We start from the raw sequence: 23,165 nt of genomic DNA, 5'->3' as shown, positions 1-23,165 counted from the left end.
CCATGTAAGCCTCTAATAATCATAAATTTTGTAAGACTCGAATCGGTGATCTTTAGAGAGCAAATACTATTATATTTTACATAAAATGATTAAAGAGAAAGGGGAAGTTTAAAGATAAAAAGTAGTTAATTGTTTTCCTTTAATTTTATGACTTTTCTAAAAAAAAAAACATATAGGAATGACTCTTTATTTTGACAAAAGGCATTTTGGCATATCAGCTAATCCCTTTGGAGACTCGAAATCAATAGATAAAGAGCCAACATGGTAGTTTTTTTTTTCTCCCCGTGTAAATCTTTAATTAAAAATACTTTTAATATGTGTTAGTTTATTTTTTAAAATATGATTTATTTGAAAATATATTAAAATAATATATTTTATAGTTTTTAAATTTATTTTTAATATTAGTGCATCAAAATAATAATAAAAAATTAATTTAAAATTAATTGAAAAACCTTATTCAGTATTCACCTAGCGAGGAAATGCCGAGTCACCACGCCTCCCCCTGCTTATAGAGAGGTGAGACTCTGTCTAAATTCAAAAATAGAAATCACATACTAGTAATCGACGACGTATGCATAGGAAGACGATAATATATGTGGGGATTCAGCTATAATACATTTTGGTATTAAATTTGTAGTTTTCTTCTAAAAATGTAGACCTAAATATATTTTTAAGTTTCATGATTTAAAAAAAAACACCCAAATAACAAAATAAACTGGGAAGGGTGAAATTCCCAATGCCAATTACTGTAACTATAGATTCAATGATATTATGGATTGTAATATTTAAAAAATGATTTTACCTTTGATGACAATAATATTTTGCCTAACTGATAATGATAAGAGGATTTTTTTATATTTTTTTAAACAGTAAAAATATAAAATTATGCCTGAGCCAAGATATCTAGAGACGGCATATAGAAGCATATTTTTGCCTTTTCATTTTTTTAAATGTATGGTGAATTTACTGGATTGTCCTTGGAGTAAAAAAAAATTAACTTTGGTTCAAGGTTGCTTTTGTCATTTTACTATTTTTTTTATATATATTATTAAGTGGGTTTGGTGGCACATATATGCTTTACTGTTTGATAAATATTATTAAAAAAATTATGAATGCTTGTATTTTAGGCAACAACGCATAAATATTGGTTATCGTGTTTGAGCGATACGTACAATATCATTCAACTGTTAAAAGACAGTGTTTGAATTGTTTAGACGACCCCTCTATTCCCAACCAACACGTGTTTGTAAAAGATGTTTAATTTAGCACTTGTGGTCCCTTTTTCTTTTTTCTTTTATGTTTTTAATTCTTTAAATTTTCAAAACAACCTTTTAATTTATTTTTTTATATTTTATTTATTTTATTTTAATTTCTAATTTTTTTCCCAAATATTTATAAAATCTTGATTTTTTTTGCAATTTAATCATTCAATTTTAATTTGATATGTGTAGTTTTTTTCACCTTAGTTTTTATTCTTTTAATTTTTTTAATTTTTTGTGTATTTTTTATTAGTTTTTAATCTCAACCCTTAATCCAAATTTATGATATATTATTTTTTTCAACTTGGTTCTTTTTTTTTAATTTTTTTTATTTTGCTAAAATTATTTTTCTTTTGTTGAAATTTGTAGGTGACCTCAATTTTTTTTTTTGCTTATTTTTATCATGATTTTTTTAGTTGATGTTTTATATTTTGGATTCTTTTATTTTTTTTAACTTTATCCTTTAACTTTTGATTTGTTGATAATTAAATTTCACAGTTTCCCTATGTACAATGCTTTTAATCTAATAACCTGAGTCATGAATTTGAAAAATCAATGTGAATTGACATTATTTTTTTTTTAATTTCATCGTTCGACATCATGTGTTTTTTTAAAAATTAGCTCATCGATTTTCTTTATTTTTTTATTGGGTTATCTTGATATTATGACTTCAATCGTGGGTTTGTTGGGTTAATCGCGATTGACTCTCTCTTACTACCCAGGTTATACATCTATCATGCTAACCCGGGTTGATTCAAACTATTTTTTTTAATGTTTTATTCATTTTTGTTCTTCCAAATGTTATATTTACAAACTATCATGATTATTTTTTTATTATAAAAAACAGTCCATATACCATCGTTTTTTTGTTTTTTTATCATATATATTTTTTTAGAAAACAACTTATTAAACTCAATTGAGGCTATAACTTGAGTAATTGATTTTTTTTCTTTATTTAAAATGCTCATGCGGTATCTAAACATCATTTTTTTAAGAAAAAAATATTGACTGCGACATAGCATAAACCTATGTTTAGTATTTAAATAAACATAACCTTACTTCAACATTTTAATTAATTATTTTTAATTTATAAATTTTTACAGTAATAAAAATTAATGAAATACTATGATTAGTGATATGGTCATGCTATGCGCAAGTTATTTAAAATAAAAACATAAGCAACATAATTTTTCATATAAATTTTACAACAAGACGTGACATCATCACATCCAGGTTAAAAAACAAATTATGTTTTTCACAGATAACAAATTAAAAGAAAGATGAACATCACTAAAAATTTGAAAGAGAAAAAAAATGAAATTATGATTCATCTTTTCAGTGAAATTATTTTTAAAATAATTTAATTTTTAGACATCCAATTTTTTTTTAATAATCGTATAAAAACCATGATTTCTAATTTTCTATTATTATAATTTCATATATTTTTACATATAAATCACTATGCTGGTGTTTATTTCTGTTTACTTTAAAATAAGATTTTATATATTATATAGAAGAATTAAAAAAATCAATAAATCAATATTTTTAAAAATTGCCATATCATCATATCTATACTGTTTCGTATTCGTATCCCGTATTCGTGCACGTGCTACTTCGCCCATCATTCTACCATCCTCTTTCCCCGCCCATTGAAATGTTTTCCCATAAGATTTGTCATGGCAGACATGGCGGCAAAGCTGGCAGCCAAAACCAGCGTATGTGATCTACAGAGACTATTAATTGATATAATTAGTTAACTCTCTCTCTCTCTCTCTCTCTATATATATATATATATTTTTTTTTTGCCTAGAAAAAAAAAGTTTTTTTTTTGTTTTTATATATAGGAAGTGTATTTTGATTTTATCGAGGAGCGAGAGGCCTATTTGTTGCTCAACATAATCTCATCCTTGCCCTATGCATAGTTAATGTTCTGATTTCGAAAGTTATACCCGACACAAACTAGGCTTTGACAGAAGTACTGATAATATTTGGTATGGTAGTAGTATTTGTTTTTTAAAATATATTAAAATAATATATTTTTTATTTTTTAAAATTTATTTTTGATACCATCAAATCATCTGAAAATTCAAAAAAAATTTTAACAGAGAAAAAAATTTAAATTTTTTTAATAGTATTTTTTTGTAAAATACAAAAATAACTGAAAAATAAATATTGTACAAACGGTAGAGGCAACTAAAAGCATTCTAATGAGAAGTTTGGTACAACAGCAGAAGAAAATGATGTCTCAACATTTATTTCCTGAAAACTAAGGCATACAAAGGAGATTGCGACAAGGGAAGTGCAGGATTCGAATGCTACACCTTTTTGCCAATCACAAATAAATGGTATTATCTATGAGAAAAAAGCTTGAAACCGATCTCTTACCCTGTAATTGCTATTTCGATTTATTTCATTCTCCATAGTCCAGACAGGAACCTAATACAGCAAGCAAGACCAAACCGCCTAATCCTGCACCTGAGAAAATTCGTTCTTACATTCATCATGGATTATCATGGTAATTACGAGACCTCAAGATCATCGTCCATAATAATCTGAAAATTTGCATCAAGGAGGGTTACTAGTGATTTGGATTTCCTGTTCCGAACCCTGCCTGCTTCTTTCAATAACTCCACTAACCGTTGCTTCTCGTCATCCACATCAGGATTTGCTGTTCCTAGCTTTTCCTCCCTCATGCCAACCACATAGTCCAGAATTTCGATGGCATCATCCAACCTGTCCATTAATTACAAATTCGGAATGCACAAGAAGCCTTATATATACCTGAATTCAACTAGAAGTGAAGGACATAGTATATAATTATCTGTATGCTCAATCAGTTTAATGTAGCAGGATCCTACAGAGTTGAGAAAAGAAAGGAAAAAGAAGAGTACCTGCCCATTGCATCATAGGTGCCTGCTAGGTTGCTATAAACCCCCAAAGTGTCTGGATGATGGGGTCCATATTCCTTCTCCAAGATGCTTCTTGCTTCTTTGAACAGATCTGCAGCCTCGTTTATTGCGTAACACTGCACGCAGGCTAGACCCATTTGGTTCAAAGCAATCCCAAACAAGGCAGATTTTCTCTCTCCACTTGCTCGAAATTTTGCTATGGCACTCTTGAAAGTTCTGTAAGAATCAGCATAATTCCCCATCATATAATAAATGACCCCCATCTGGGCTTCAATTCCTGCGACTGTGTTTTGCTGACCCGGAGCATCAGTACCGTAGATCTTTAAAGCCTTCTTGAGTAATTTGAGTGCCCGATCATACTCGTTCATGGACTGATATAAAGCAGAAACGTCAATAAAACCACTGGCTATAATTTCTTCTGAAGGCCAGACCCCCCCTGCAGGACGTGGCTTTTCGTAAATCCTAAGTGCGTTTTCACAGTAGGATTTAGAATCCCTGAACCTCCCTATTTTGTTATACAAGTCAGCCAAACGTACAAAAACGGAAGCAACTGCTGGGTGATTCTCTCCTTTACTTGACTTGAAGACAGTAAGCGCTTTCTGATAAGTGAAGATAGCCTCATCATAGCGTGCCAAAGATAAATATGCATCTCCAATGCTGCAATCAATGGAAGCCACATCCATGTCCTGGCCATTTGCTGCCATGGCCATGCTTGCTAAAACATAATGCTCAAGAGCAGATTCATAATTTCCTTTTGCTTCACAGATAATGCCCATAAGCCTTCTATCTGCTGCTTCTTCAAGAGTTGCGGCTGGGCCACCTTTCTCCCCATGGATGTCAAGTGCTATCTGACAAAGCTTCTCAGCATCATCAAATTGCAATGCTTGAACGTGAGCCTCAGCTACATATCGGCATGTCTCACCAACTCGAGGATCTGTTTCTCCCAAGACTTGCCTTTGGATTTCGAGACCAGCTGAATAACACAGTGTTGAATTCTCATTCTGGCCAAGCATTGCGTAAGTATCACCCAATTGCATGCAACCAGCAAACTTAGCCAGTGCATGATTTGGACCATCTTCTATTACTGGAATCTCAATAGAGCGCTCTAGAACAGGAATTGCCTCATTATATTGGCCTAAGCTGCAGTATATTGCTGCTAAAACATGCAAAGACATAACGTGCTCTAAATTGGGTTTTCCATTTGCACATACCTCAAATGATTTCGTTGCTCGAAGAGAAAATTCAAGGGTTTTTTGCGGACTTTCACCGGAAGATATCATATCCCTTGTTAGTTTAAGCAAGAATGGTCCAAGGTCGGGGTTATCTAATCCCGCAGTCTGCAGAAGATGCTGATCAATTCCATTCCGGAACTTTTCTCGAACAGAAGCGAAACTTCCCTGCTTCTTCACTGCAAAAACTGCATTTGGTCTTCTTATTTTCTTGTCCAACATCTGCCTATCGGTCGGAGGCTTCTCGTGAGAAGATCTGCTCTTAGGATTCCATCTTGCAGATGCACCAGATTCTGATTCCATGCGGAAAAGCTGCTTCTTAAGGCTTGCAGCTTGGCTTTTAGCCTTTTTTTGGTCAGTAGACCCATTATAATCGTCATTGGAAGCTGTGAAGCCAGCAACACAATCCCCTTCTATATTCTCCGATATTGTCACCTCTTTGGTTATCTCTGTTTCTTCAATATCTCCAACAAGATGGCGCAATTCCGAATCAATCCTCGATTCCTCACCATATGACAGAAAACTAGCCCTGGAGGGAGAAGGATCAGAGCATTGCATCCTATAGACATTGTGATACAGATGGTCGATGGAGGTGTCAACGATGCCATGAATGGCTAGATCAATGGAGTCACTGCATGGACTGTGAGGGCTTAATGTGCTTCTTGGAGACCTGATCATCCGGTGGCTACAGTCGCTACCCTTGTAAGACATGCAGTCTCCAATTGTATCATCATCTCCTCTTCTATATTCACCTCCATTTAAAACATCCATGGCTAGTCCCGGCATTTCACTTCAGGGATCGATCAAACTCTGCTATAATAATCAATGAAAGAAAAAGGTTGTTAGGAATTAGAGCATGTTCAGAATGTACATAAATATACTAATGTGTTTGCATGTCTCAAAACAAAATATCAACAACAAACCATCAGAAGATAAGAGAAATTTGAAAGATAAACTGACACAAATTGACATAATATTTCTTCATATGATAAGAGATAAGAAATGAGTCGTACTACATACCTTACTGATCACTGTTATTCTTTTTTGTAGTAAATACTGATGAAGAAAAACTTTCTACCTTGTCTCTCTCTTTTTCTGAAAGTTCTCTGCTCTGGCTGTAACAGACAATAGACAATAGAGCTAGAGCTAGAGCTAGGCTATATCATTGATTTTTTCTTCTTCTCTGTTCGCCTATATTTATACACACATGAGGCTGAAGATGAAGAAGGTGACATTTGGAGACACGGGCAGGGGCAAAAAATATAGGAATTTGTAGTAAAACAAGCAAGGCCTGAAGATGTAAATAATACACGCATATGCATATGTAGGCGTGGAGGCGCAGAGAGGTGCAATGTGGAAGCCACGAGGACGGCGACTCCTCTCCCACCCTCTCTTCTCTCTCTACTGTCGTGAAGTGGAAACATGTATCGATAATTAATTTGCAAAAAAGCAATTAATACTAATTTGCTTATAGTTCCTAAGATAGTTTCTAGATTGAGTTATGGTGTCGAGATTAGGGTGAGTCATGCAGTAGCAAGTTTTTGACTGTCACGGAAGAAACACACCACGCTTAAAAAAAAATAAAAAAATATGATGCCGTAAGCTTGGATTGGTTCAAAAGAAAGCAACATTGGATTTCGACGCTCCATCAAATTCCGAGTATCAAAGAGTTTATTTAGCTGTGAGGATGTAGATATATACGCACAGCACCACCATCAATGGAGTATTTAACTTTATATATAAATACAGCAACGCACAAACCACAGATCAATGGAGTAATTAATTAGCAATCTAACAGCCTGGTTATAGATTAGAACTCTTTGTCCTTCCAGCACATTCTTTTTCGACAAAGACAAAGTAACTAAAATTCATTTAATTTCAGAAATAGGACAGCCTTTGGATTTAACTATATATATAATTATTTATTTATCATCACAATAGAGTGACAGACACAAATTCAATACCAGACAAGCAACAACCCATCAAATTGGACTCTCAACAACGACAACGACAAAAAATCTCTCCATCTCCCTTCTGTTCTCGTTCTCGCATTCAAGAATCACGCCCCTCTTCAACGGAACAAAAACGGTAATTTATCTTGCCCTTGAAAAACCCTAATTGCTTTTATGATTCAAATGCGTTTGTTAGTAAGTCGGGTTCTCTCCCTCTTTTCGGATCTGATCTGCGTGTCGTTCTTCATCTTCCTTTTCATTTGATTTCCTTTTTGAGATCTCTGAGAGAGAGAATTGCTGTAGAAATTATTTCATCTTAATTCTTCTTTCCAAATCCAATACGTTATAAGTTTTTCATTTTTTTCTGTTTGTTTGATAAGAATCCAAGAGAGTCCGTTAGGGATTCAAAATCGGGTGAGACTGATGTTGTGTTTTTTACTCTTGTAGCAGGTTGATCTTGATTGATTGGTTAGTTTCTAGAGATATTGAGAAAGTGAAAAAAGACATTGTTTGTCATCTGAAATCCATCGTCATCGAGAGCTTACATTGTTTCCATATTGCGTGGATTTGCTATTCGTAACTAGAAAATGAAATCAGGTTGTCCCAATTAGGAAACGGTATTGGTTTTCTGTCCTTTGGATAATGCGAGTTTGTTGCTGGGGAATTGTAAAGGAGGTTGTGTTCTATGCTCGTAGGAGTTGTGCGGATTAATGGTAACATATATAGAAGCTTTTATGCTATGATAGTTTTGTTTTCTGCACTTCTTGGAGATTTAGGTTTGAGTCGGATAATTAGTGGATTTTGAAGTTCGTTTGCTTAATAATTTGGACATGAGAAGCCCTTGGTTCAATAAACCACTTGCTATTTTTGGCCCCAGACCGCCAATTAGTTGGTTGCTGTTGTGCGTTGTTTGTGTGCTTGCACTGATAGCTATCTTGGGTTCTACTTCTCTGAGTGCGTTTGATTCCGTGACTCCCATTCCCGTGCTTGATATTTATTCAAATTATAGAAGGTTAAAGGAGCAAGCGGCAGTTGACTATTTAGAGCTTAGAACACTCTCATCAGGAGCTGGTCGGCAAAGAGAGCTGGGACTTTGTGGCAGAGAACAAGAAAATTATGTTCCTTGTTACAATGTCTCAGCAAATTTGTTGACTGGGCTTAAAGATGGGGAGGAGTTTGATCGGCATTGTGAAATGTCAAGACCGAGGGAACAATGTTTGGTTCGCCCTCCAAAGGACTATAAGATTCCCTTAAGGTGGCCTGCTGGTAAGGATGTGATCTGGAGCGGAAATGTTAAGATAACCAAAGATCAGTTTCTTTCTTCCGGAAGCATGACCAAAAGGTATCTCTTCTTTGATTGATCCTAACTGGGATTCTGGTCCTTAACAGAATGGTCATTTCAAGTTATGATTGTATTCCTGGTTATCAATTTTTCTTTTTGATATATTTACATTCTTTTGAGAGAGAAAATACTACAGGTTGATGTTACTGGAAGAGAATCAATTTGCCTTCCACTCTGAGGATGGATTGATCTTTGATGGTGTGAAAGATTATTCTCACCAGGTTGCAGAGATGATAGGATTAGGAGGTGACTCTGAATTTGTTCACGCTGGTGTAAGTGTTTTTAGCATTATTAATGCTTTTTTGGGGGAGATTTGGTTTTCAAAAACACAAGCAATTACAAAATAGATTACTCTATTGTCTGATATAATCTTGTATTGATTAATATTCATGACCATAACAGCAAAGGTGCCTTTTGGTTCTCCCTTTTTCTTACCTGCTGTTTATTTAGTCCTTTTTAACATATCGTGTTCATTACAGGTGCAAACTGTGCTGGACATTGGTTGTGGATTTGGTAGCTTTGGAGCTCATTTAGTATCACTGAAACTAATGCCTGTTTGTATTGCGGCATATGAGGCAACCGGAAGCCAAGTTCAAATGGCCCTCGAAAGAGGTCTTCCAGCAATGATTGGCAATTTTATTTCACGACAACTTCCATATCCAACATTGTCATTTGATATGATTCATTGTGCTCAATGCGGTATTGTTTGGGATAAAAAAGGTATTTAATTAGTTTCTAGATGAGGGATATTCTCTGCTAATTGCTTGATGGCCATATTTTGTGTGCTGCTGGCTATAGCTTTATAGCTACTATCTTGCCTCCTGTTGATATGTCAACAGATATCTCTGTTGCTGCCATACAATACTCTTCCTTTTCTTTTTCAAAATGTTTTAGTTCTCTTAAATGCACCCATTTGCATCCATGGATTTTGGATAACTGATCTAAAGTCGACAATTAGAATCAGCTGCCATAAATCTATCTGAGTCTTCTCTTCCTCTTTAATACTTTCAGAGAAAATTGCGTCTAGAAAATACGTGCCCATCATAAAGGAGAGATTATTTGAAACTTTGTGCATTGTGTGTTATATGATAAATAAGCTGATAATAACATGCTGTGCCAAATCAATACAGTATGGTTATTTCTTATTGCTGGGGGCTAGATGAATGATGAAGAGAATGATACAATAAAATAATTCATGTGCTAGTTGATTGTATATTTGTATTGCTGAATTTAGAGCCCCTAAAGAGAGAAGGTGTGAATTACTGGAGGAGGTTTCATTTTAATGTCACTATTGATAACGTTCTTGGACTTTCGAGTATTCTTATTCTGAGATATGTGTATTTGGAGAACTTGAAGGGACTGTTGGTTTTTCAATTTTTCTCACTTGACTTTCTAACAGTGACTTAATAAAACAGATGGTATGCTCCTTATAGAAGTGGATCGAGTTCTCAAGCCTGGAGGTTACTTTGTTTTAACTTCACCAGCAAGCAATCCACATGGAAGTTCATTGAGTACGAAGAAGAGAAGCACACTGACACCAATAGAAGAATTTACTGAAGAAATCTGTTGGAATCTTATAGCTCAGCAGGATGAGACTTTCATCTGGCAGAAAACTGTGGATGTTCATTGCTATAAAACTCGGTGAGGATATTCACAATAAAGCACCAGAATCCCCTAAATTAATTTTTTCCTCATGCAGACATTGAGTGGGTTTGACTTCTGAACTTTTATTATATAGCTTCTAATACATGCCTTGCCTTTTCATTTCTATAGCTTACTTGAATTATCAAGCTTCTGTGTTTTTCACCTTTCTTCTCTGACTTGCAATTTTTCTGGAAGAGCAAGAATAATTCTTTTTTTTATTCTTTTTGGTCTTTCCTGCAGTAAGCATGGGGCTATACCAATTTGTAATGATGGCCACGATTCTTCATCTTATTATCAACCCCTTGTGTCATGTATAAGTGGGGCCACCAGCAACCGCTGGATTCCCATCCAGAACAGGTCCTCTGGTCCCCATTTGAGCTCAGCAGAGCTTGAAATTCATGGAAAGTATTATTTCAATACATTTTACTTTTGTTGCCTTTTCTTTTATTATCTGACATTTTCAATGTATAAGTTCCTTTCCCTCTTGTTTCCTTTTCTTTTTCCAAAATTTTACATGATATAGATGTCCTAGTTTATTGATCCATTATCATCCTTGCAGGAGTTCAGCCGGAAGATTACTTTGAAGACTCTCAGGTTTGGAGATCAGCTCTGAGAAACTACTGGTCTTTACTTTCACCTATAATTTTCTCCGACCATCCTAAGAGACCAGGTGATGAAGATCCAACACCTCCATTTAACATGGTACGCAACGTCATGGATATGAATGCTCGATATGGAGGTTTAAATGCTGCAATGCTGGAGGAAAATAAATTAGTTTGGGTGATGAATGTAGTGCCTGTCAGGGCTCCTAATACACTTCCTCTCATACTTGATCGTGGTTTTGCTGGTGTCTTGCATGACTGGTATGTTAGTTTCATTTAAGATGCATGCTGTTATATAAGTGTAGTTTATATGTTTCACCTTAAATCATTTGAAACTTTGCTGTCTGACTTATTCTTGATATTTGAAGAATGCCTTGATAATTAAATACTTTGCAGGACTTGTCTTCTTTAAAGGAACTTTGGTGAACCAAACATTTTTTCTTAAATGCGGTCTTTGTAAATGCTCTGTAATTCTTTCCTGTGCACCTGTCTTGAGCAACATCCTCATAAAAAACTTCTGGAATTCAAGATGCCCTGCCTACAAGAAGATTTGTGAATTTTTTTTTACCCATGCTGCAGATGCATTTATCATGACAGTGATGATGCTACAGTTTCAAGCAGTTGATTCATAAAAATCATGAACATCAACTTTGCTAATGAACTTTACACTTCCAACCTGAGCTTAAAGAGTTGAATGCTGCTGGCAGTAAACTATGCCTTGGATTGGCACTGCAAATTCAGGGCCTTGTTTATGATGCTTTTATTCTCAAAAACCTCTCCTAATTTTTCTGGTCATATCTTATCAATTTTTCCATGAAAACATGTTGAGGAATAGTGCTATTTTATTTCAATTTAGCAACGAAGTAAATAACCTGTCTTCTTTTGCGCAGGTGTGAGCCATTCCCCACATACCCCCGAACATATGACTTGCTTCATGCTAATGGGCTTCTTGCACATCTCAGTTCAGAAAGATGCAGCATGATGGATTTATTTTTAGAGATGGATCGAATTCTACGCCCTGAGGTACATCTCGCATCCCTCTGGATATTTCTTAACCATACTTGAAAATTTTGTGCAATGACCTATTAGACAGTTCTGTTTCTTTCTTTCATTTTTGTTTTGGTTTTGTGGTGTGTGGAGATTTCCTCGCTCAATTTCTATTTTTTGTGAATGCCCCATGTTCCTCTCCATGATGTAGACTCGGAGAGTATACAATACATGCTTTGATACATGGGTGTAATTAGTTCCCATGTCTAGATTTGACAAGGAATGAGGAACAATAATACTTGATAATCTTGCTGGCTGAATTGAAAGTGATTACATTTGCCGAACTTCATAACCAATGACCACATTTCTCTTGGGAATATTTTCTTCCCGTTCTGCCTATAATCTGATGTTCTGAACTCCCCACACCCTTCCCCTGGTGCGATTAGGTCCCATGCCTAGATTTGATTAGGAAAAGAAAAGTGTCCGCTTTATCTTTCAGGATGCATTGCTGCCATTCATTGTTTCCGTGGTGCTTGGCTGCCTTACCTTGTTTCCTGCAACCTGCAAAAAAGCATCAAGTCACTCTCTTTTCTTATTCTTTGTTTGATCTTTTTCTAATGCAACCAGCTCATTTTGCAGGGATGGGTTATCTTTTCTGATAAATTAGGAGCTATTGAGATGGCACAGGCACTTGCCATGCAGATACACTGGGAAGCTAGGGTGATTGACCTAGATAATGGCAGTGACCAGCGGCTACTTGTTTGCCAAAAACCATTTGTGAAAAAATGAGTGATCCAGCAACAGAAGTCTCATGACCATGGAAGTGAACATGTTTTTGCTCCGGTAATTCCTTTAATCCTCTCTGGAAAATTTGCCAATAAAAAATTTAGGTGGTAATTTTTTGTTCAATATGGTATAGATTTCACCAGTGGCCTCGTGGTTCACTGGTACCCCTGCAAAACGAGGGGGTTGAGGATTTGAGTGCTATTTCCACCTTAAGCAATACTTCTTTCAAACAGAGACGCCCGCTTGTGCGTGCACTGTTTTTTTTTTTTTTCTGGTTAACAAACAAAGTTTGAACTAGGAACTCCAGATCAGTTTATGTCTGTGTCGGTTCACGACAACACAAGACCCTAAGCAGCTTGTTCATTAAAAACACCATAAACATTTTATAACATGTAGATCAATACCCATGATAACTGGTCCAATCACTGACGCAAATCTGTTTCTTTCATTGACTAAAGACTTGTAACAAGACTTGCAGCCCGTCTGGGCTGCAGAGTTTCTTGGTGGGAAAAAAAAAAACCTCCATACCGCACCGCTCAGTCATTACTGATTAACATTAGATATAAGCCCTTAGATCATCTCAAAAATCAAAGTGTTCTTGAGTTTGTTAATTAGATAAGGGATTTGTGCATATATGCATGTATGCTTGAGTTTGTTAACTATAATGGAGTTAACTGGGACTAACAAGTAGGGCTAAAAAGCATTACTGTTAGGTGCAGTTCAGTATCTGGGCTTGAGAAAAATGAGGTGTTTTTTATTTTTTTTCTGGACTTAACAGTGGTGCCTTAGAATTGATCGTGATGCTCTTATTGCCAGATCACGAAATTTTTTTGACAGCTTCACAACGTGATAAATGCCTGGGCTTGAGTTCAATGGATAAAACAGACGTTGGGGAAGCGTGGGCTGTAGATTAGAAGAAGGCCTGATTCAGAAGTGGGCAGCGAAGCATTCCAAATTTTTTGTCAAAGCATTTGTAGTAATTCTTTCATCATGCTCTTTCTTTCTTTTAATTCTTTCGAGTGTTAATTTCTTTATTATTTCAGTATGGGACACACTACATTGGACAACTCATTGTATTACACTGTCGCGTGATAACTGACCGGCAAGGAAATGATAGTTACAAATATATTCTTGCTCTCTGACCCTTCAAAATTCTCCAATTTAAGTAAGTACTTTTATGCAGAGATCAAAAAGAAGCCAGAGAAACCTCAAAATCTTGATTGAACTGAATTCTAATATCAGATACTTAAATTAATTGCACGCTGTGAGGTTTAGCACTCACATGGGAGTAGTTTTGTAATGGCAGCTCTGTGGCACTGGTGATGTATTTGGGAAGCGCTGATCAGGTATCAAGAAAAGAGTATCTGTATGCTTGGTTGGTAATGGAAGATGATGCTCCGACCTGTATGCTTGGTAATGTAAGATGATGCTCCGGCTGCAACAATGCGAGTCCAGTTAAAAAGGAGGGGGAGAAAATCATAGAGAACTCCTTTCGGAACTAGCAAGTCAGACTACTTGTACAGGATCATAGAAATGTGAATTTTCTTGGATTGTTAACATACATTGAAAAACGCTCTCGCCTGGATTGTGTTCCCTTTTGTAGCTGTGATTCGGAAAAACAACTTTAGAAGAAATTATAATTTGAAAAACAGATAATATAAGATTAAAAAAAAAAAAACAGTCTGGTTCTTTCGGAATCAGATACCCAATAAAAAAGCCTTAAAATTAGTTCAAGTGGAGAGTTGCAGAGTCCATCCAGTACGTGTCCCTGTTTTTTTTTATGTATTGCTGAAATCATTCCACCATGCTGCCCGTGAAGAATGGCAGTGATGACATTTTGGCAACAAGCAAGAGGGAGTCATGATGCTCCTTCGTGATTTTTTAGGGCGCAGCGGTGGCAATGCACGATAAGAATTGCAGACGGCTTACTAGTGGTAACAAAAAAAAAAAAAAGAGAGGTTAATTTGTCAATCTAGCGGGATCTTTATTTCAATCACAAACAGTAGCTGTCTATTATAAATTTGCACGCCATCGCATCGAGCTTCATCATTTCCCCATAAAAAGAAAGAAATCATCAAATTCAACAGTGACGTGTGTATCTTGCTTTTGACTGTTATTGTACTCTCTCTTCCTCGCAAGCCAGCTAGGGTTCATCTCTTTCTTTTGTTCTTTTTACTAAATGCAGGGATATGATGTCAGTTACTAGCAGATTGATTCTGATATGTTGTTGTTATCATTCCCCCCAGTGATTGTTGCTCTAATTAGACTCTTTTTGTCCATTGATGATAGTGTTAATTGCTTTTGATGCCGCGCACCTGAAGAGAAATCCTTCTTCGGGTAATTTTGGGTAGAAATACATAGGAGTAAACTATTCATGCCAGACTTGGAATTGAGCTGCTATAGTCGAGCAGGCGAGTAGTTTTAGTGTTTATCTGTCAATAAGTTATAAGGTGTTTTTTTTAAAAAAAGTGTTTTGTTTAAATAATATTATATTTTTTAATATTACTATATTAAAATCATTAAAAAAACATTTCAAATTATTAATTTAATATTTTTTCAAATAATTTTTTTAAAAAAATAATATATTAACATATATATATATATAAACCTTGATTTTTTTTAATTGTTTTTCTTTTTTTTTTTTGAAAAAAAAGGAGAGGAAGTAACCTTATTTTTAGAAATATATCACGAATATTCATTTATAAAAAGAAATGAATGAACAGAGAGGGACAGGTAGATAGGATAGGATAGCATTCAATTCAATTCAGAAATAGGGGTAGCTGTAAAATCGCGAAAGTACCCCTCCGACAGATAGGATTGAATCGATCCAAAAGCTAAGCCAGGAAATCAAATCACGAAAAGCGCGCTTTCTCTTTCAAAACAACTAACGGTCCAGATCTGGTCTTCAACCTCCCCCATCACTTGCACCTTTCTATTTATTTAACCTTTCCTTCGCTTTCAGACCTCTAATAAAAAAGATTTCTCCTTTTAAGAGTTCATACCTTCTTGTTTTGATTTGTACGTGAATTCATTGTGATCTCTCAGCAAATAAAACAACAATGTCAACCGAGAAGGAGAGGGAGACTCATGTTTACATGGCCAAGCTCGCTGAACAGGCCGAGCGCTATGACGGTAACTCTATTTCTCGCTTCTTCACCGTTTCTTGTGGGCAGGGCATTGTTTTTTTTTTTTTTTTGGATAGCTGGATCGTTTTAAGAAAAATAAATTATACTGCATGTCGACATTTGTCTTTTATGATGCAGATAGATCATTTTATTTTTATTTAATTTAATTTATGCCCATTTTCCAGTTTCTCTGAAATTTAATTTAAATCTGAATATTGATGGAACAGAGATGATTGAGAGCATGAAAAATGTTGCCAAACTTAATTGTGACCTGACTGTGGAGGAGAGGAACCTCCTCTCGGTGGGATACAAAAATGTAATTGGTGCTAGGCGGGCTTCTTGGCGGATCATGTCTTCAATTGAGCAGAAGGAAGAATCTAAAGGAAACGACAGCAATGTTAAACTGATTAAGGGATACCGCCAGAAGGTGGAGGAGGAACTCTCCAAGATTTGCAATGACATCTTGTCCATCATCGATGACCATCTGATCCCCTCTTCCGCCTCAGGAGAAGCAACCGTGTTCTACTACAAGATGTGAGTTATGTTGGCCTTTAGACCTAATCTTTTATTACTTTAATCCTCGATCCTGTAGCCAGTTTTCATGTTTTGCTCTCTGCATCCTATTTCCTATACATGAAGAGGGGAAATGTTTTCTCTCCATCTAATTACTTGTTACTTTTCCTGCCTCTTGAACAAGTGGCGCGCACAAGGGGCATAAATTTCCTTTTGCTGATTCATCCCCTGGTCCTGCTTGTCAACAAGTCTAAGCAGCAATTTCATGAATTGTGTAATGATTTGTTATGTTCTCAGTTAATTAGTTCCCAGAAGTATTTTATGTAACATGGCATGAACGTAGTGATATATAAAGGCCTTCTTATATTTTTATTTCTTAAAATATCGGGTCATGACATCCATGAATTTTCAGGAAAGGTGACTACTACCGCTATCTAGCTGAGTTCAAGGCTGATCAAGAAAGGAAGGACGCAGCCGATCAGTCATTAAAGGGTTACGAGGCATGTTTCTTTGGTTTCTCTTTCATAAATATATTCAGAGTATTATTCCATTTATGCGGCGTCCTGTAATTAATTTTATCATCATCTGATATGTTCCTCCTGTTTCCATTTCTCTCTTAGGCTGCTTCTGCCACTGCAAGCACAGATCTGCCTTCAACCCACCCAATTCGTCTTGGCCTTGCCCTTAACTTCTCTGTTTTCTACTATGAGATCATGAACTCTCCTGAGAGGTATGTCAGATTATATTTTTTTGCAATCAAGGCTGCCAAATTGTATTATCCTGTGTTCATGACTTCCTAATGATCTACTTTTTAATGATAATGCTTGCAGGGCCTGCCATCTGGCCAAACAAGCTTTTGACGAGGCAATTGCAGAGTTGGACACTTTAAGTGAGGAATCATACAAGGACAGCACCTTAATTATGCAGTTGTTAAGAGATAACCTCACTCTCTGGACTTCTGATTTGCCTGAAGATGGAGGTATATTTATAAACTGAATGAGAAATTGAGTCTTATTTGCATTATATTATATGCGGAAAGCATGGTGAAAACTGGAAAGAAAAAAAAACACCGTCGTTACAAAATCATGGCCTCGCTGAAGTCCGGCCCTGGCAGACCATGTTATACTCATTAGTACTCAGCAATCAGGACTCGATCACCATTGAAAAGTAAGAGGAGAGGAGGACAATTGGCCACCCCTCATGTTTTGGCCCCAGTTAGGGATATGAGTTCTATATCTCTGTACCTTAGATTGGCTCACATCAAGGGATACCGTTGGTTAAAATTCGTGAATAAAAAATCGTGCTTGTTAAAACTTCATCTCAGACAAGTTGCATTATGTAGGTGATGATGACTTCAAAGGTGAAGAATCAAAGGAAAAACCTGCCGAAGGAGAGGTCAGTTCTCGTATAATTGCTTCTATTGAATGAAGTAAACTTCTGGTTTCTTCTCGCTGCCCTGCTAAGAATGTAATTTTTCCGCAGCACTGATGGGGGATCTGGGAACAATGCACATGGCAAGTGGATGCCAAACTACTTTGCAGTTTGCAGAAGTGGGCATCTTTTTGTTAGCTTTCCTGGCCAGGGATTCGATGGAACAGTCATGACAGTTTTTTATGGCACTGCTCTTTTTGAATCCTACAAAAAGCTGATGTTATCAATTGCTCTTCCTTTTTCTTTCTTTTATTCTAAACAGAGTTTTTCTTCTTTCTTTTTTAATTTGTTTTTATTCATTGTTCTTGCACGCATAAACTTCATATCAGAATCGCGGACCTCCTTTATTTTACCTTCTGTTATGATCTGCCCAGCTTGCCATTTATGAATATTTTTTTTCGTGTAATGGTAACCTTAAATCAGCTTTTGTACATCAATAATAATTTTATTTTTTTCTATCGAATGGTTATCACACTTGGATGCATTTACACTAAAATAATTTTATTTTGACCCTTCATAGATTCAAATCTTGGACGATAATATCACTAGACCTAATAAATGTTTTTTTAAAAAACTAAAAGTTATATATTTGGTGATGGTTGTACCATCAACATCTGCTCAAGTCTTGACAAGTAGTGAAAATATATATTTAAAATTTAATAAAACATAAGTATGATATTTCTCCAAAAAATTAATATTACACACCTTATAGTAATAGATTATATATTATTATTGTCTTACTTTTTGCCTAGTAATCGAATCCATTAAGAATATATTTAAGAATATAGCAATGCTACTCTTATTAGGATTATCCTAAGTAATGAGACCCATAATTTAATAAATATCAATCGATATACCATTTTGTAAAAGAAAAAAAAATGAAAATCTGTAAAACATTATGCTTTGAAAAATATTTACTACGGGCAAATTGTGTGATCTAATTTCAATTTTATCCTTTTGGTTTAAGATTTCCATGAGCTTTTGAACATCTAACGATTCATCAATCTTTTCTTAAAACAGGTTTGCAAAGAACAGCATAGATTTCCAAAAGGAAATTATGACATGTCATATTTGAACCCTTTTAAATCTAACGATAATATATTTATCTGTCTATCATCTTAATCTTTCCGGTGTGAGTCTTCAATCAACTACATCATGCCCCTTAACCATTAACTAGAGCTGCTGGCGGATTCTATTTTTTTATTATTATTATTGACTTAGGTTTTTTTTTTTATGGTATTTAAGAGTATGATAGCAGTTACAGTTTAAAGTGTTTTTTGTTTGAAAATGTATCAAAATAATATTATTTTATTTTTAAAAAATTATTTTTGATATCAACATATCAAAACGATTTATAAATATAAAAAATTTATTTTCAAATAAAAATTATTTTCAGTTTTTTTTAAAAAAATAATTTTAACTACATATCCAAACACTAAAAAAAAAGATATAAATATGTGGAACATTATATATATTGAGTTTGGAAGAAATATACGGTGAAAAGACTTGAAAACATGACCAAAAAAAAATATTGAAAAAAAATCAGGTGGAAGTTTTCAACTTCCAAGATGAGAACTACCGGTGTTGAAATGGAAAGTAACTAATTTAATTTATAAGAACTGAAATGTGTAATGTAGTGTGATTGTTTTTAAAGTATTTTTAATTTGAAAATTATTAAATAATATATTTTTTATTTTTTAAAATTTATTTTTAATATCAATACATTAAAATTATTTAAAAGCATCAATAAAATTAATTTAAAATAAATAATAATAATTTTTTTGAAAACGTGGTTTTGCAGGGTGTTGCGGTTTATTTTGTTTTCTTTCAGCCAGACAAACTTAGACAACTGGAGCTATTTCCCTGCTGCTAATGACTCCCAAGGTTTTTTTTTCAAACCTGCTAATAAGCTGGACATTAGGATGTGAAATAATTTGATAAAAGGGTACGTAATAATCACCATATTGATACTGCAGTCTTCGGAATTATCAGCAGTCTGCTCGAAAAGGCTAGCAAATTTCTTGATTGGAAGTAATTTGTTTCAACAAGTATTTTGTTGTTCCAGAGGGTTTGGTTAAAGTGATAAAGAGAGAAGAATTATGTAGCTTCAAGTTGGATCTTCTTGGTGAAGTTTATTTGCATCTAATTATTTCTACTAACAAAAATATTTCAAAACTCTGACTCCAATATAGATAGATGCAATGGGAGGTTCCAATATTCGTCTGGATGTGTTTTTTGCCAGTGTGAAATGGAAGCAATCGACATGTGATTTCACAGTAGAAACAAATCACAAACGAGGAAACGATCGCCATTTATCCTTGCGGCCATGGTGTAATTTTTAAAAATTTTGATTTTTTTTCTTTAAATTATTATTTTATTTTAACGTTCTAATATTAAAAATAAATTTTAAAAAATAAAAAATATATTTTCAAACAAAAAAAACACTTTATAAAACAATCATTTCTTTTATCAGCAAAACTCGAAATCATTTGAGATGAGAACACATCCTTACCTAGTTGTCCTCATTATTGTTAGACCCTCACCCAACCTTGCTTTTGCCGTCTTCTAAACTCAGGATATCAGGCTAAAGCTTTGGCCCCAAAATCTCTTCCCCTACCAAAATTGCAAAACCATAAATATATGTGTGACAACAATCAAAACCCACTGAAAAATGATAGTGGCTAAGAAGGTAGATGGCACTATATTAACCAGCATTTACATATTTATCTTGCTAGACGAGCCATGAAGAAAAAAGAAATAAAATAAAAAGGATCGTTCACAATGTCCTTCTAGAGATTCCGAGCAACATTGACTTCCTCTCAAATATGATGGAGAAAAATGCTCGCAACCAGGATTGTTGTGAGGAGTCCTAAAGGGAAGATGTAGATCAAAACTGTCTATTTCACTCTTCCTTGACAAAATAATTTTGGGGCAAGGAAAAATCTTCCTCGTGATTCAGAATTTCTGCTTCTTCGTCATCTGGTTTCTGAAATTTAAATAGAAACATGCCGAAATCAATGCACAATATTTATGTTGTCGTAACAAGAACAGAGATTATAGGTAAAAGCAAAAGCAGAAAAACTACATGACATTCTCAAGGCATAGAATAAAATGCTTGATTTCACAAATACTTCAATCCTCAACTGGTAGCACTTTATATTTCATCATCCAACTTCACAGACATGGTTTAAAAAATTGAGCTCCATTCCTTCTATACGAAACAGTACAAGGTTTAGCAATAGGAGAGTCAAATTTATTATCCAATCCCCAGCATTTTATTTAAAATGAATTTGCAGTGGCATAGTATCTGAAATGAATTATTTGCTGTGCTGAGAATTGCTGCATTGTTTTTGTAACGTAAAAATGAAAAGTTAAAGACATCACTGAAATCAGTACCAGCATTTCAATGTTGTAGAAACAGTCCAGCAACTGCAAAACCTCATCCGGAGAAAATTGTCGATCAAAGCTGTGATAGAGTGATCAATGTGTTAAATCATGTAAATGGAAACGTTTAGAAAAGGAAATAGAGTAAGAGGCAGAACAACCTTCTCCGAAGAAATTCCATCAAACCATAAAGTACAAAGTGGCGATGCATGCCTGCATGAAAAGATTTTTCAAATATTTTAAAATAATAAAGAAACAAATGAAAGTAAAAGTGGAACTAGAGGTATATATATTGTCTCATTAATAACTCAAGGTGAATTAATTGCTAGATATGATTCGTATTTGCCTCGTAAAACTTCTCACATAGAAAGCACTGATTTAGCTAATTTCTTCTCGAAAATATATGCTTTGTATCCTTATCATCAAAACAAAATAACACCTCAACAGTCTTGATACCAAACTGCAGATTTCCAGCACAAAAGTCTTCACAACAATAGAATTATCACTACTAAATAATAGCAAATGAAGAAAATTCCTCAAAACTCCCAGCAAATAGCATCATAATATAATCACATAATGCTCGACATATGAAATTCAATTCCACAAGCTGTTACAATAGCCACACTGACATATTCATCATACATGCAATGTACATTTTCCATTCAACTCTTAATTCAATCCATACAATTGCTATTGCAGAAAATGTGACACAACAACACAATTCCTATTTCAAGTTGATCAAATACCCCGTGATGGAGAGAATTGAGCTACACAGAACTAGATAAAACTGAAACTGGAGATGAAATTTGAAGAACCTGCCTCTTAGTTTGACTGGAGGATAAATTTCAAGTCCTTCTAAAAGTCTTAGCTCCAATTCCACCTGTGATTGCTCCTGATTAGCCCCAAAGAATTTAAAAAAAATTAATCCAGGTAAAATTCCACGCGCAAAAAAACAATATATATATATATATATATATGAGATATAGATTCAGAGATACCTTGGGGAGAGAGGAAGCAGAGGAAGGAGGAGCTTTGCATGGAGAATGGACGGACATGCCGTCTTGTTCCTCTTCCCTCTCATTTCCATTACCACCAACCCCACCTTCCATTTGAGCTCTGATTTTTCTTATTTATCTATATTTTGTGTTAAATTGTTTCGGTGTTTAAAATTGAAAAGTGAAGGGAATGTCTGGTGTTTATTCTCTAGGGTTTTAGCGTTTGATCCAAATTACAGAGAGACTGAAGCAGAAGGTGTTGACTGTTGAGATGTTTGGGCTTTTGGGCCAGTTTGTATTTTGTTCTGCCTTGGGTAGAGCAATGGGTTAGGCTTGCAATGTTCTAGTTTCCAAACTTGAAGCCGTGGATTTGATAACAGACAATTCTTCTCTTTTTTGACAGAGAGAGATGCATGTAATAGGGAATGGAAAAATAAAATAAAATTAAGATACTTTAAGTTATTTGATTTGATAAATACTAATGATTTTTAATTTTGATTAAAAAATCAGTTATAATAAAAGATGTTCGGAAGTCATGAGCGTGTTTGTTTTTTGTCGTGTCTATTGTGTTGTGCTATATATGAGATTAAATTTTAATATTTACTAATGAATTGGTGTGTTGTGTTGTTAATAAAATTATTTAAATTAAAATTATTATTAAAAGCATAGCTTAAATTAATTAAATTCTTTTAAAAAATGAATGAATTACTTGGGGAATGAATTATTTCTTTAAAACACACGAATATCACAAGAAAAAATGAGTTAGAAAGAGACGGTAATAAAAACATTACATGTTTTTTTAGTAAATATAACTAGTTTTTGCTAGAAAAATAAATAGAATTGCTAAATAATCTAGTCTGATCAAGATCATAAAAAGAAAAGAAATAACATATTTAAAATAAAATAACTAGGGTTAGATAATTTAAAATATTTGATAACAATGATTGAAGATGGTCAAAGCTCCTGGAATGTTCAATGGAAGCTTTATAGCTGATTGGTGCGGCAAA

General features: G+C 34.5%; 4 protein-coding genes across 8 annotated transcripts; 2 read left to right on the top strand and 2 right to left on the bottom strand.

Moving 5' to 3' along the window:
* Window positions 1-3,489: 3,489 nt before the first annotated feature.
* Window positions 3,490-6,701, bottom strand: LOC133706052 (protein KINESIN LIGHT CHAIN-RELATED 2-like). 2 transcript variants are annotated; one of them, XM_062131571.1, is made up of 3 exons: window positions 6,418-6,701; window positions 4,151-6,210; window positions 3,490-3,992 (listed from the first exon to the last, which is right to left on the bottom strand). In XM_062131571.1, the coding sequence occupies exons 2-3, from the start codon at window positions 6,181-6,183 to the stop codon at window positions 3,779-3,781; spliced, it is 2,247 nt and encodes a 748-aa protein (XP_061987555.1). In that variant the 5' UTR covers window positions 6,184-6,210; window positions 6,418-6,701; the 3' UTR covers window positions 3,490-3,778. The 2 variants fall into 2 exon arrangements, with proteins under 2 accessions (XP_061987555.1, XP_061987554.1); XM_062131570.1 differs by having other exon boundaries at window positions 4,151-6,207.
* Window positions 6,702-7,241: 540 nt separating this feature from the next.
* On the top strand, window positions 7,242-13,847 carry LOC133705441 (probable methyltransferase PMT4). 3 transcript variants are annotated; one of them, XM_062130645.1, is made up of 10 exons: window positions 7,325-7,485; window positions 7,797-8,691; window positions 8,828-8,963; window positions 9,171-9,411; window positions 10,107-10,332; window positions 10,576-10,738; window positions 10,897-11,198; window positions 11,828-11,960; window positions 12,564-12,767; window positions 13,527-13,847. In XM_062130645.1, the coding sequence occupies exons 2-9, from the start codon at window positions 8,180-8,182 to the stop codon at window positions 12,711-12,713; spliced, it is 1,863 nt and encodes a 620-aa protein (XP_061986629.1). In that variant the 5' UTR covers window positions 7,325-7,485; window positions 7,797-8,179; the 3' UTR covers window positions 12,714-12,767; window positions 13,527-13,847. The 3 variants fall into 3 exon arrangements, with proteins under 3 accessions (XP_061986630.1, XP_061986629.1, XP_061986631.1); XM_062130647.1 differs by having other exon boundaries at window positions 7,329-7,485; window positions 8,359-8,691; XM_062130646.1 differs by lacking the exons at window positions 11,828-11,960; window positions 12,564-12,767; window positions 13,527-13,847 and adding an exon at window positions 11,517-11,813 and having other exon boundaries at window positions 7,242-7,485.
* A 1,746-nt stretch (window positions 13,848-15,593) lies between these two features.
* On the top strand, window positions 15,594-18,237 carry LOC133705444 (14-3-3-like protein GF14 iota). Its single transcript, XM_062130648.1, has 7 exons — window positions 15,594-15,842; window positions 16,063-16,369; window positions 16,761-16,848; window positions 16,969-17,078; window positions 17,179-17,327; window positions 17,691-17,743; window positions 17,831-18,237. Exons 1-7 carry the CDS (start codon window positions 15,770-15,772, stop codon window positions 17,834-17,836), a joined length of 786 nt encoding a protein of 261 aa, XP_061986632.1. The 5' UTR covers window positions 15,594-15,769; the 3' UTR covers window positions 17,837-18,237.
* Window positions 18,238-20,451: 2,214 nt separating this feature from the next.
* LOC133705445 (uncharacterized) lies at window positions 20,452-22,459 on the bottom strand. Of its 2 annotated transcripts, none has more exons than XM_062130650.1 (5): window positions 22,162-22,459; window positions 21,983-22,043; window positions 21,325-21,376; window positions 21,176-21,245; window positions 20,452-20,765 (listed from the first exon to the last, which is right to left on the bottom strand). In XM_062130650.1, exons 1-5 carry the CDS (start codon window positions 22,270-22,272, stop codon window positions 20,682-20,684), a joined length of 378 nt encoding a protein of 125 aa, XP_061986634.1. In that variant the 5' UTR covers window positions 22,273-22,459; the 3' UTR covers window positions 20,452-20,681. The 2 variants fall into 2 exon arrangements, with proteins under 2 accessions (XP_061986634.1, XP_061986633.1); XM_062130649.1 differs by having other exon boundaries at window positions 21,983-22,055; window positions 22,162-22,457.
* Between the last annotated feature and the right edge of the window lie 706 nt (window positions 22,460-23,165).

This window comes from Populus nigra, chromosome 10 (assembly GCF_951802175.1).
Source record: "Populus nigra chromosome 10, ddPopNigr1.1, whole genome shotgun sequence".
NCBI lineage: Eukaryota > Viridiplantae > Streptophyta > Magnoliopsida > Malpighiales > Salicaceae > Populus > Populus nigra.
This window is presented reverse-complemented; position numbering and strand designations above follow the sequence as displayed.

What these genes read in the sequence shown, in the direction of transcription:
- LOC133705444 (XM_062130648.1), top strand. Translation starts at nt 15,770, where the DNA reads ATGTCAACCGAGAAGGAGAGGGAGACTCATGTTTACATGGCCAAGCTC. An exon ending in ACCGTGTTCTACTACAAGAT is followed by an intron (nt 16,370 to 16,760) that starts GTGAGTTATGTT and finishes ATGAATTTTCAG; the next exon opens with GAAAGGTGACTACTACCGCT. An exon ending in AGTCATTAAAGGGTTACGAG is followed by an intron (nt 16,849 to 16,968) that starts GCATGTTTCTTT and finishes TTTCTCTCTTAG; the next exon opens with GCTGCTTCTGCCACTGCAAG.
- LOC133706052 (XM_062131571.1), bottom strand. Translation starts at nt 6,183, where the DNA reads ATGCCGGGACTAGCCATGGATGTTTTAAATGGAGGTGAATATAGAAGA. An exon ending in ACCTATGATGCAATGGGCAG is followed by an intron (nt 3,993 to 4,150) that starts GTACTCTTCTTT and finishes ATTAATGGACAG; the next exon opens with GTTGGATGATGCCATCGAAA.
- LOC133705441 (XM_062130645.1), top strand. Translation starts at nt 8,180, where the DNA reads ATGAGAAGCCCTTGGTTCAATAAACCACTTGCTATTTTTGGCCCCAGA. An exon ending in GTTCATTGCTATAAAACTCG is followed by an intron (nt 10,333 to 10,575) that starts GTGAGGATATTC and finishes TCTTTCCTGCAG; the next exon opens with TAAGCATGGGGCTATACCAA. An exon ending in ATCGAATTCTACGCCCTGAG is followed by an intron (nt 11,961 to 12,563) that starts GTACATCTCGCA and finishes CTCATTTTGCAG; the next exon opens with GGATGGGTTATCTTTTCTGA.
- LOC133705445 (XM_062130649.1), bottom strand. Translation starts at nt 22,272, where the DNA reads ATGGAAGGTGGGGTTGGTGGTAATGGAAATGAGAGGGAAGAGGAACAA. An exon ending in TCCTCCAGTCAAACTAAGAG is followed by an intron (nt 21,377 to 21,982) that starts GCAGGTTCTTCA and finishes CTTTTCATGCAG; the next exon opens with GCATGCATCGCCACTTTGTA. An exon ending in ATGGAATTTCTTCGGAGAAG is followed by an intron (nt 21,246 to 21,324) that starts GTTGTTCTGCCT and finishes ACTCTATCACAG; the next exon opens with CTTTGATCGACAATTTTCTC.